General features: G+C 39.7%; 1 protein-coding gene across 7 annotated transcripts in view; it reads left to right on the top strand.

The window, feature by feature from the left end:
- Positions 1-13640, top strand: part of tnikb (TRAF2 and NCK interacting kinase b) — an 86007-nt gene that overhangs the window by 31149 nt on the left and 41218 nt on the right. For 3 of the 7 annotated variants that reach the window (XM_049564613.1, XM_049564610.1, XM_049564612.1), the window contains exons 12-16: positions 134-332; positions 2172-2288; positions 4890-4976; positions 6933-7130; positions 9399-9791. In XM_049564613.1, coding sequence (XP_049420570.1) covers positions 134-332; positions 2172-2288; positions 4890-4976; positions 6933-7130; positions 9399-9791 — 994 coding nt within the window. The remainder of the gene's footprint in view (positions 1-133; positions 333-2171; positions 2289-4889; positions 4977-6932; positions 7131-9398; positions 9792-13640) is intronic. The other 4 variants (XM_049564615.1, XM_049564614.1, XM_049564611.1 and 1 more) reach the window with 3 other exon arrangements.

Here is a 13640-nt window from a genome sequence, read left to right as displayed (position 1 = left end):
TGTTTATCATTTCTGATTTGAAGAAAATAAAGATTTACGTCATAAAAATTTGATAACCTCCACTGAATTGTTAATAAATCCAATAAAGAACACGGACCGCAGCAATTATCTACTCTGACTCATTCTCCTCCAGTTCCATCATCAACATCCCTGGTGAATCCACTTTGAGGCGGGACTTCCTGCGGCTCCAGCTGGCCAATAAGGAACGGTCAGAGCTGATTCGGCGTCAGCAGCTGGAGCAGCAGCAGAACGAGGAACACAAACGCCAACTACTGGCTGAGAGACAGAAACGTATCGAGGAGCAGAAAGAGCAGAGGAGACGGCTGGAGGAGGTAATTGGAGGTCTTTTATCTGCTACACTATGTCAGACACCAACAATAATGTTTGTAATACAGATTTAAAACACATGGGAGCATTATAAACTCTGTCTCAGGTAACCTTTAAGGTGGATTTTTAAAGGTGTTTCATTCTCTCTGATGCTCTCAGCAAAGAGAAACTACGGACCACAATAATGCAGAATTTCCATGTGGCTTGCATACCTGCACCATGCTGCGGTGCAGGGTTGTTGTTTTTTACATGATGGTAAGAGGTGTTTACCGTGATAACACGTTAAACCGCAGTAAGAGCCCGTTGCCTGAAGCTCTACATGTAATTAGCTCATAATGGTAGATTTTCTTCAAAATAATGTCCAGTATAAAACTGAAGTCTTGACAAGAAAGCTAAAAAAAGACCACATTTTGAAGTTTAACACACTGTTGCCAGCCTGTAGATGCTTCACAAAAAAAGTCTTTTAGTGCTCCTAGAGGAAAGAATCAGGATCAGAATCTGTAATACGAATGCAACAGTATTTGAAACTATAAGTAACAGCCATTTGTTTGTGACACAGAAGTGAGTCCAATGGAATTAGAAGATGTTGTGTAGATAAGTCCTTATTTCAGCTTCATGAATCAGCCATTCCTGGTTTATTATGGCGTGTTCAGAGAAAGTGACCAGAATAAATAAAAACATGCATCCAACAAATGTTTAGCTCAAAACAGAGCACTGTGGTGCCCATGGTCAGTTAGGACACCTCTTTCTTTAGCTTAATATCCAAAATGTTGCATATTGGCAGAGTTTTAGTTTTCTTGGGAGACTAACTCTGCCATGTCTCGTCTCGTCACCCCAAAAAAGACATTGAATTTCTAGTAAACAAACATAACGTGCACTGCTCTTCCCCTCCCGTCTCTCCATCATGTTTCTGGTGCTCAGCTAACAAAGGACCTGTCAGGCACTAGTAGCTTTTTAAGTCCATTTACAAACAAACATAACTTTATGTAAATCAAGTTGTCATATTGCTCATTAATAATTCAATACAAGTTGGATTTAGAGTTGTGACACCGTCAGCACAGGTTGCTGATGTTGGCTATATTTTAATTTGCCAGAGCGTGTCATAATGACAAATGCTGGTTCGGCCAGTTTGCATTTAATCAAACTAGATTAAGCTCTTATACTGGACCTCAGTGACAAAACTGGAAAGGAACCTAACTCTAGTGGAGACAGCGGTGATTTGACCATTTAAAAGTGGGATAACGTCTCACTGGCATGCAATGACGATATACTTTTAACCATTGTGTATGTGTTGAAAACCTGTTGTGATTGTTCTTTTATCTGTAAAATTTGTGTGTACTTGGAGGATTAAAAACTGTATCCATTAGCAGGCATATCAGGGCCAAATCATCCCTGGCCAACACCAGAATATAGAGTTTCTTTTCACAACCCTCAATGCACTTGGGCTTAATTGCATCTTGCAGACGTGTAGTGTATCAGTGCTCTAAAGCTTGCTGTACCCGTCTGTGGAATAGATGCATATAAAGTAATTTAAAAATATTCAGAAACATAAAATACAACTGATGATGATTGAGAGTTCATCTAAGTCAATGAAGCACCTCAACATCACATGTGATAATTGAGAACGACTGCCTGCCTGTTTTAGCCTACGGTTGTTTTCACCTTTAAAAAACATCTCAGCTTTGATTATAAAATCACTCGTCTTTCACGCAAAACCCTCCACACCTGTGATATTAGCACCTCAGCTTATCCAAATGCCAGGGAAACACACCTGATGTGCACAAACAACACACACTCACACACACAGAACTGAAGCTGTTGTGTTAAATCTTCTCCACCTACAGCAACAGCGTCGAGAGCGCGAGATGAGGAAGCAGCAGGAGCGAGAACAGAGGAGGAGGTACGAAGAGATGGAGCAAATCCGTCGAGAGGAGGAGAGGAGGCACGCGGAGAGAGAGCAGGTGGGAAAACACCTTACAAACGTTACATCACAGGTGTCATCCAGAGGGGCGGGGCTAATCTCAACTCAGGAAAGCCTGCTGTAACCTTTCACCCACCCTCATGAGTTATTTCTTGTTGACTAGCAGTTAATAATCAGTGCTGGTGGATGCTGTTCTTTAAATACAGTTAAAGTTGGTGCAGTTGAATGTAATGTTTTAAATAAAACTACTAATGACAATAACAACAATGACAACAAGTACCCAAACTATATCTAAATATTCAGTTAAACATTTGATCCGGATCAAAAACAGTTGTACTACAAAAGACAGCATATACAGTGAAGATACGAGAGAGTTCCTTATTAATGATCATATAAACAGATATTATGTAACAAAACATGTCCTGTTTGGAGAGAGGGTGGTACTCTGTGTTTTAAGGTATTTCTTCAAACTCGTTCTAAAACCAATAATATTTGATGAATGTAAAAATCCGAAACATTTGATATTTCATTCCTCCGAAACAGCGTTGGAAGGGTTACTTTACAAATGTATTTCATTACAGATTACAGAATACATGTCCTACAGTGTAATTTATAAGGTATTAAGTAAAGTATTCTTAATATTTTGGATTACGTTTGGAATACTTTAAAAGTGTCTTGCTTAACTTATTTGTGTGGGTCCTCTATTTCCAAGCCAGAAATGTGTGACAGTGTCCTGGCTGTGCATCTCCTCTGCCATTATCATGTAGCAGGTGCACCGCACACACTTTTTAAAAATCTGTTTATGGGAGATGCGTGCCTCAGATGAAATTGACACTGTGTCCTAGCAGCAAGTGATTGTCGTCTCTGTCCACACTGAACTTGCTAAAAAGCACTTCTGTTATGTCATGTAAACAAACTACATTGGCGACCTATCAGCTATGCACTCAACTGGAGCGAGTTAGTGTAACTGCAGCTGGAGCAACTACGTGACCTGCCCTCTAGCTACATGACTCGCCCACTATACCTACACGTCAGTCCACAAATAGCCCCCTTTACCCCTTTGGCCCAGAGGCGTAAGTCCCGAGGAAACTGCTAATTTAGCGTCTAGCTAGCTTTGAGGTTAAAAGAGAGGCAGTTAAGGTTACGATAAGGGTAATGAGAAAGCTACATCTTATTGCTTATAAAGTGAATCATGTCTTCATGTATTATGAATTCTAAAGTGGATTATTGCTATATTTGGCTCATTTATTCACTTCAGTGTAGCATGGTAGCACGGTTCATATAGCCGTCGCATTGGTGCGTTTGTCTTGCACTAGTAGTAGGTGTGGTTTGTAAGGGCGTGTCGTGTATGCTACAAATGGAATGTGTCTGCAGCTATGTCTCAACTGGAGACGTAACCACTTAAAAGATGGCCGAGTACCTGCTATTAACCAGCTTCTTAAACAAAAAAAAACAATATTTACTGATATGACACACCATGTGACCAACAGCAATTATGTTGTTATCAGCTATGTTCCTTTACCAGAAAGTTTCAGCTCCCTGGTGATCTGCCTCCAGCCAGCTGCCACCTTATTTAGGTTTCTGTAGTTAAATGAGGAGGTGTTGTGTAGATAATTCCTCATTTCAGTTTCACGAATCAGCCGTTCCTCGTCTATTGTGGAGCTTCAAAGGAAGCAACAGGAACAATAGAAACAGAAATAAAAGTTCAGCTCAAAGTGGCAGCACTGCATTGCTTAAGGTCAGTTAAAACAATGCATTAGGAAACAATGTGATCAAAGTGACGCTTGCTCACATCGCACCCAGTTAGGACACAGTGTTAGAGCAAACAAAACAATGCAAATAAAGTAATCCCTTCAAGTAATCTATTTTTAAAGACAGAAGCTGTATTAAGAATACCTTAAGCTGTAACAGAATACAGTAACTCACATGTTTGTGATGTTTGAGCAAAACAGTACGTTGCCTTGCATTTGTTTTTGAAACAAGATGTGGAAAATAACATCTTGATGCATGTGTAGTATTAAAGTAATGGACATTACTATTATAAGAAAATTAATGGTACAGTACATTCAGGATTTTAGCCAATTATTTCTCATAAAACCATCATGTCCTTTAACAATGACCAACCTAAGGTCATGTGCGTTCTGATGAAGTTAGCTCGTCTTTTACCGTTCAGAGAAATAAGTAGAAAGACAGAATTGGAGAAAGATGTGTAGAATCATCACATACCACCACATTACATTATAACAGAGGAGATGAGAGGCTTTGCAAAAGACTTGCATGACTAATAGTTAACTACAGTTCTACACTTCCTCAGCTCTTTACTTTTTCAGGCATGAATGTCTACCTCCTGCACAGCTGATTTCATGCTGATCTCTAACACCAGCCCTCCAACATTAAGCATGTCTCACTGCTCTACTAATTACAGCCCCCTGCTGCTTCTCTCCCTTTATCTCTCCTCCTCTATTTCTGACTAAATCCCTACTTTCACACCTCTTCAATAAATCTACTTTTCTCTGTCCTCCTTCTTTGATTTCCTGCTCTGCTGATGTCACTGGTTGCCTGGGCTCCGGTTTGCTTCTCGCCTGCCTTGGTGCACTCTGATTGGCTGCGTCTCATGCTGCTCCGGATGCTGATTGGTTAGGAGTATATCCGTAGGCAGCTGGAGGAGGAGCAGAGGCAGCTGGAGATCCTACAGCAGCAGCTCCTGCAGGAGCAGGCCTTACTGCTGGTAACATCATATACACACACACACACACACGCACACACACACACTGACTAATTCATGGGACAGGTCTGCAGAACAACTTCTTGTGTTTAAGACAACAATGACAAAAGTTTCCATGACAACAGCTCAAAGGGTTGGTGACCATGGAAACAACATGGGTCCCAGGATTTGGAGAACGTGGCGAGCGCTGGTTCCGTGTTTGTTATTTTCACAAAGAAATCGTAAAGGCAGTCAATATTGGATCAATACTGAGACAAGACAGAATCACACATCAGCTCCACAAGAAAAAGTCATGAAACATCAGATCAATAAATTCACACAGCGGAGGGTGTATCAGTCGATATCTGACGGTCCTGAAATAACACTTTACTCAGCTTCATTGTTCACAATAATGTTTTCAGCCTTTTTCAATGACAGACAGTGGAGCCAGTGTGACATCTGTTTAACAACAAGTTCAGCTATCTGTTTCCAAGTGGACACACACACACACACACACACACACACACATACATCAGCTGCTGCAGACGTTGACACACAGCTCAGATAAATGCCAGACCTCTGACCTGACCAGACAGTGTGAGAAACATGCAAAGACAAGTTTGGCATTTGTCAAGTTTGGCTCCAAAATTAGAACTTTTGAAAAAGTCTCATAACACTCATAAACAAAACCTTTCCCTCAAAAATAAAAGACTGATAAATGGGGCTGAACGCCAGTCATTATCTTTAATTATGTCTCCATGCTGGCGACAGCCAAGGCTGGAGGCATTGTGTTTTCGAGTTGTCCATCCATTCATCCGTCTGTCTGTCCCATTCTCTTGAACGTGATATTTCAAGAACACCCTAAGGGAATTTCTTATTTCTTTGGCACAAACGTGCACTTGGACTCAATGATGAACTGATTAGTATTTGGTGGTTAAAGGTCACCGTGACTACTTTGAGTTGAGTATGAACAGATTAGATTTTGCTGGTCAGAGGTCAAAGGTCAAGGTCATTGAAACCCTGTCCGTCACATTCTCGTGAATGCAATACCTCAAGAACACCTTGAGGGAATATCTTCAGATTTGGCTCAAACCTTCACTTGGACTCAAGAATGAACTGATAGAATTTGGTGGTCAAAGGTCATTTTACATCCAAAAGGTCAAAGGTCAACTTCACTGTGACATCATAATGTTCTACAAAAACACTTTTCTAGTCATTACTCAACGTCATATCTCAGGAACAGAAGGGGAGACATTTGGTCAGATACTGAATGGTGACACTAATCTTTGGTGCCCAACTTGAAATCTGTGCTGCCAGGGAGGAGATGTGCTTAAATATGTAGCTTCTTTGCAGCAACATCCATATTTGAAGCATTGTCTACTGTCATGGCTACATATTAGTCTGGATAGACATGGATGTAAACTGCAGCTTGACTTGGTTCACATACAACTGCCAGGCAGTAATTCTAGTTTTGCATAAAATGGTTTAAATTTGATGAATGTGTATCCTTTTTGGGTTTCAGGGCATTATGTCTGAAAATTTAAATGTAAAGCTACATTTTTTTTTGTTTTCTTTTCCAGTATAAATTTGTGGGAACAAAAATTGTCATCTGCAGTATAAAAAGGACTGTAATAACTTTAATGTAATAATATATGATAAGATGCCCTGTTAAATTTAAATAATTAACAAGGCGAAAGTAAAAAGCTGCAGTACAGTTGTACTTTCTTTAAAGGGACACATGGATCATGAACTGTATTTTTTTTTTTTTTTAATTATGTTCTTTAGGGGGGGGGTTTGAAACTCGGACCATGATTCTGTTTTAATATTCTTAACAAGAGATTTAAGATTAATATTAAATGTAATTTCAGTACCTTAAATGTCTCATGACGAAGGCCAGTCATACCTTTGGACTTGCTTATTTGCAGTGTTTCCTTCCTCACTGACCTCTTATCTTTTCTCTGTGTTGTGTCTGATGTGCAGGAGTACAAGAGGAAGCAGATTGAGGAGCAGCGGCAAGCCGAGCGGCTGCAGAGGCAGCTGCAACAGGAGCGAGCTTACCTGGTGTCGCTGCAGCAGCAACAGCAGGAGCCGCCGCGACCGCCGCAGGATAAGAAGCAGCTGTACCACTACAAAGACCAGGCGCCCGGCAGCAACGACAAGCCCGCCTGGGCCAAAGAGGTAACCTGCCAGCCTGTCACACAAAGGGAGGAAAACTAACTGTTTATATATTTCACATTTAACTGCAAAAAAACAGGAATTCATTTTCAGGAAATTTCCAGAATAAACACTGATGTGGCTGGTTTCAAGACACTGAAACTTTTCTAAAATATTTAATATTCCTTTTCTTAAAATTAACACATTGATTTGAATTGGACAGGTTTAAGCAGGGTGAAAAAATTAACTGCACTGCAAATTGTGAGAAGTAGTTCATTTAATGCTCATCTACAGACAAAAATGAGAAAGATTTTTTATGCAGATTGTTAATTTTTCAACTATGAATATGTAAATTCTACGTAATTTTTAAACAACTATGTATAACCTCATTTGCATTAAGGAATTAAAAACAAGGGATATAACAATAAGCCAAAATAACTGCTTTTTAAGAATGAATGAAAGAGGACATGTCTAAAATAAAGACTTTTAGAACCTTGTTAAAATAAAACTTTAGACATGGAATTTTAGTATAAAAATCAAAACTTAATGCATGTAAAATTACTTCTTGGAAGAAAAACAATTTAATAACAGACTGATAAAAGAGACTGCATGCTGTCAAAGGTTTAGGAGGCAGTGCTGAACTACTGCGACACACAAAATCACACACACAGGCTCAAAGGCAGCTCTGCAAACATGTAAATGTGTGCACAGACACTCAGGTGAACCTTTACAAACAAAGACAGGAGACAGGTTTGCATGTGACAACAAGACGACGGCAACGAAGCAGCTCAGAGTGAAACAGCTGCTCAGCCACAGTGACAAAGCTGAGGCAGCTGTAAAGTGGTAGCTTTCATTCATGAGAACAAAAACATACTTGAAAACAACCTGATTAGTTGGTGTAAGAGGCTGGTTGAAGGCCAGCAGAGTTTAACAGTGTGTGTGTTTATGTTGCAGAGTGTTCTGTCCTCTAGGTGTCGTCTGTACTTTATCTGCAGAGGAGTTGTTCTTAACTGTAGTAACGCTGGAAATGACCTCTTTCTGATTTTCCTTTTTTAGGTACAACAGTGGGACAATGATGTATGTGCTGTGAAATTCTTCTATTGTGTTTTGTGTGACAAAAAGTTTCATTCCAAAAACATTGTTGAGCTGTGTCAAAGATTTTCAGTGACCCTCGTTCTGAAAATTTGTTCATTCTCAAATAATGGAGTAATTATGTTCAAATATAGAAATGCAGAAAGCATAAAATAAGCTTCCCCTGACACCTTTTTGGTCCTGAGACTTGACATTTTGGAATGAAACTCATATTTACTACTCAGTGTTGCACATGCATTACGAATCCTCTGGCAGCCACTTTTGAATTGGCCACTAAACCAGAAAAGGAGCGATACCTGAAAGAAGTTGCTATTTGGCTGTAAATAAGTTTTCACCAGGTATAGTTAAAGGGGATACACATTTAATGTCTGATGAGATCTTTTTTAATACGTTTAGGTCACTGTAAGTCACCCTCCTCGTGTTTTTAATTAAGAAATGCTGCACGTTAACCCCATCTAGATGGTTATGTTTGAATCACAGAAATATTCTACAGCTTTTATCAAAAACAAATAGAAGTAGACTAGAGATATGCAGCAAATTAAACTAATGCATTTGTAAATAATAATAATAAAACTTTACATTCAACAACACTGTGGTTAACGTGTGGTTAGGTGTAGGCACAAAAAACACTTAGGAAAAGCTCATGTTTTGGCTTAAAATTCCCAGTTTTGGGGTACAATCCCAGAAATAAAAGCAGTAATGTCTTGGTAAAAAACACTATCCCAGCTGGAAAAAAAACAGTAACGCCAACGCGAACTACAAAACACCTGCGTTTGGGGGTTAAAAAGCCACGTGGAAACACAGTAATGACTCTCTAAAAAAACAACCAGTTCAAACAGCGGCCTGCAGCTTGGCAGATGTCTCTTTAGAAATGTTGTTAGGAAATGTACATATGAAACATTTGCTTCTGGCAATGGGGCTGTTAGCTAAGTAGATACTAAGGGTAGCTTCGTTATTAAACACAAAATCAGTCAGACAGGTTTCCAGTCAAACACAGACTGAAGTGAATTATGTCTTTGTAATCATGATCAGGTTTATATTTAGAAATGCTGGCAGCTGTTCTGTGATCCTCCAATATGGCTGCCAGGGGGCATGTAGCATGACCTGAAGGCCCTCATTAACACCCATATTCCTGTTTCCAGGTGTGTGTGTGTGTGTTTATTTACCTGCTGTCTTGTAAACACTCGCCTCGCTCTCCAGGTGATGCGTCGAGCTCAGAGCAACTCACCTCGTATTCCTCCCAAGAAATACCACTCCTTCAGGGAGCCGCGAGAAGTCAACCTCGACAACCTCCTCTTACTCCCCGGTTACAAACCTCGCCGCCGCCGCCCCCCTTCCTACCCTGCCCATGACAGTCCTTCTAGGGAACACCTCCATGTGCCTCGCATCCGTATTACGTGTGTCCCTGAGTCCTCTCGGGCAGGGCGGCACCAGCAGGATCACGGCAGGAGCCCCAAGCGGAGCCCACGCAGGAGCCCCAAGCGGAGCCCACACAGGAGCCCCAAGCGGAGCCCAGGCAGGAGCTCCCACAGGAACTCCAATAGGAGCCCCAACAGGAGCCCTGACTCCAGAGGCCGGAGCCCTGGGCGCCGGGTCAGTCGGAGGACGAACAGGCTCTTTACTCCTCCCTTTCTCCCTCTCCTATTTGATCCTGCAGTATGTGCAGGCTGACTCACTAACCCTGGAATGATTTCCTCTTTAATCACTCTGAATATTTTCATTTCTCTAACCAGGTGGACTCACACGCATTAACTCTGGGCTGGCAGCAGAAATGATACTGTGGACTCCTCTTTTTTAATTTCTCACCTGCTTCATCTCACTATTTCTCACAGGGATCTTTGGATTAACTTCCTCTTTGATTGGTGCTGTCACTGCTTCCAAAACTCAGACTAACTCCCACCTCTTGTGCAATAGTACTGAATCATATTAAAGTTCTCTCACTGAAAGTTGAACAAGAGTCTGCAGCAATACTAGCAGCTCTGTGAGGCTGTATGCTAGCATTTATTGGGCTAAGTGCTAACTTTACCATCCTTACAGTGGGTACTTTTACATGCATACTAATATTCCACTGCAACATATCCTCATACAACAGTCTGATATCCTACAAGTTAGTTTCCCATGAATGATGTTACATCCTTAACATGAAGTCCTGTATTTAATGTAAAGTTATGGAGGTTAGGATTAGGCAAGTTAAGTTACTATGGTTAGGTTAGGTTAAGTAAAGGAAAAATGGCGACGACTTACCTTAAAGTAACTAAAAGTTCAAACGATACTGAACACTGGTCTCCTGGGAAAAGTCCTGTGTTTTGAGTCCCATCCACCTCCCCAGCCTCCCACCATACAGAACTGCTTCCTTGTTTATTTTTTACTCCCATCAGCACCTTGGTGATATGATCGCAGCCTTCCCAAATATTTGGGTTCTGCACAAATTACTTGCCCATAATTATGTAGGATACAGTATGTACGAATTTTGGTCCATTACTTTTCACTGGAAAACCTACAGACAGTGGATGTGAACAGCCTCTCCACTATTATTCCAAACTATTATTCTTTTTCCAAATGTAGCATTTTCTGATTAAGATGTAGGATATGTAGATATTATTCATGTTTTAGGAGTGTTCTTTAGACATGTTACACATGGCCTCTTGTCTTTTTAAAGTCGGCTCTGTGTATTTTTCACAATCCAAGATTCATGCTCAAAAGAACAGCCCATATTTCTGTTTATAAGAAGAAACACACCTGCTTTAACTTAGTAACTTATATAATAATACTAATAATGATGATAATAATAATAATATAATAATAATACCTTGGTTATCAACAAGTTTTTGAATATGCGCAAATATTGCAATGCTGACCTTTCCAAGAAGGCTTTTGAAGGAATGAAAGAAGGAGGCTGTGTTTGCACGGTCCAACAATTCCAGCACCAGTGGAAAACTTTGAAAAAATCCTGGCACAGACCACAACCACAATCACGTCAAAATATGGAAAAAGTGGAATACTTTTTTTAATGGTGTGGAAGGGCACATTAATCAGAGTATGCACGGCTGCGTGCACACAGAAACATTAGTGGATTATTCATTTTCATTAGCCATGTGAACAGTTTAGTAGGTATATTGTCTTTTTGGAATAAAAGCAAAAACTGGAATATTTTGTGCATGTAACCGTAGTCACTGACACTTTTGACAAACTTTCTTGTCTTGTAAGTGCATTACTGGTTTATGGATGCATTACCGCCACCATTTGATCCATGAGATACTGTGACACCATTGACGAGAATGTCTATCATGTGAGCATTCATTAGACACAAACAAAACAAGGACGTATAAAGACATTGCTCCACAGAGCTACTGTACTAACTACTGTACCTTTAAGTGTCATCTAAAGCTATTGGCCATTGTCTTTAGTACTATATGGTTACATCCTTGAAAGATGGACAGTTTATCTGGTGATTAAACAAACTTGCTGACATTTGAACAAATCGCCAGTCAAATTTAAAATTGCAATATTTAGAAGCTCATGTAAGCAGCTGCTAATATGAAATCCATTTTACAGACTGGACTGTGTTTATTGTAGGGATGCCAAATGCTGAATTTGAAACATTTTAATTGCTTTTTCAGAGAGAGGTCATTCACTTTGTGGAGGGTGCAGAAAATACACAAAATTGTAGGAAACAATCACCCCATCATTCCTCCTTTGTTCTTTAAATCTTCTCTTAATAGTCTTGGTGTTTAACCTTCACTTTCACCATTTTACAGGTTACGGACACTGTCTGAGTGTTGCAGGTTGATCCTTTATCTTTTTTTTTCTACTGAAGTAGCTCCTGATCTGTTGCTTTTATAACCACAGTTGTAATATTAATTAAGCAATAAAGTCATTTGTTGCAGAGTTAGGTATATTTAGATTAAAAAGATTGGAAGGGGGAACTTTTAAGGTTGAGAGCTGCTGTTTTATTGCATGTTGAGGTGTGATTGGTTCATATATCTAACAGGTACTAACTTCAACAGCTCAAACTAACATCCATTTAATCTTATGCTTTGTTTATATTCATTTACAGAAGAACTCTCATAATTTCCAGATTAAGTATTTCCTTTATCTTTCTTTTATATTTTGTGTTTATTAGTTGTATTGAGCTTTACACACTTATCAAACATGACATTTTGACACTTTTCACAGGATGTTTAATATGTGTTACCTCTTAGTTTTGTGTTAAATGTAACTCTAAGCAAAGTCACACCAAAAAATGCAGGTCAGTGCTCCATATTTGAACTCTGCCAGTTTTCTTACCACCATAAATCGAAGCCGAACAGCTCACAGCTCACATGTGACCGCCCCTCCCCAGTGTATACACCCACATTTAGGGCAGATCTCCAGGCCTGCCCTCTGGTGGCAGCTGGTGGACTGATGTAGGGCAGCTGTAGCTATTATCAGTCTCTCTCCCTCTGGACACCACACGTGGAAACACACAGATAGAAATGCACGCTCTGTACAGAGAGGTCTACCCTCATCTCAGCCCTCCCAGGATTTCCCTCGAAGCTTCAGAGGAAGAAAGATTTCCATCACACACAGACACAATGTTCCAATCTAAAAACAGAGCGTTTAGAGGAAACACAGCCTTTGTTAAAGCACCCACGAGGTGATGTGTGCAGCCTTTTCCAAATTAACAACACTGTTAGAACTCAAACATGCTGCTTCTATAAATGACTATGTGAACCTCTCACTCAATAGCTTTGACACATGTAACCATGGAGACCTTTAATACAAAGGAACAACTATTGAGCCTATTCAACTCTGTCAGCAGCACTTTAATTGAATTGTAGCGTTTCCTTTGACTCTGTCATCGTAGTTCAAATTCCCTCTGATTAAAAATACTTAAGTTTAAGTTTAGTAAGTAAGTTTAAGTTTAATACTTAAGTTTAAGTTTAATACTTAATATTCTCTATATCAAAGTTGTGAATTTACAAAATAAAGGTAAAATATTGTTTGTTTGTTTTTTAGATTATTATTATCAAGGAACTTCGCTTCACTTCGCAAGGAGGGATCAACCTCATTACACCATAGACGACACCATATGCCATGTTAATTCTTGCAGTGGATGACCTAGTCAAATTATACTTTGCATTCTGATTTAGCATTGAGAATATACTTGAGATTTTAGTCCATATTCAGGATCAACATAATATTATAAACATCTACACTTTGTGGAGACATTGCCTTGAATTGGGCCTATTCAGAAGAAAACAACACTCTAATATGGATGAGATGATAGCCTAAAACACTCTTTTTCCAGGATTTTTTCTCGCAAAGTTATGACTTTATAATCTCAGAGAATATGAGATTATAAAGTCATAAAAAATTTGAACAAAAAACAAGTTATTCTTTATTTCTGCACAACATACAAGAGTCTTTGGGAGTAAGCGTCACCTTAAGCTCATCCAGAAG

The sequence above is a fragment of the Epinephelus fuscoguttatus genome, linkage group LG21 (genome assembly GCF_011397635.1).
Source record: "Epinephelus fuscoguttatus linkage group LG21, E.fuscoguttatus.final_Chr_v1".
Classification (NCBI taxonomy): Eukaryota; Metazoa; Chordata; class Actinopteri; order Perciformes; family Serranidae; genus Epinephelus; species Epinephelus fuscoguttatus.
The sequence above is the reverse complement of the archived record's forward strand: the minus strand, read 5'-3'. Positions and strand labels throughout refer to the sequence as shown.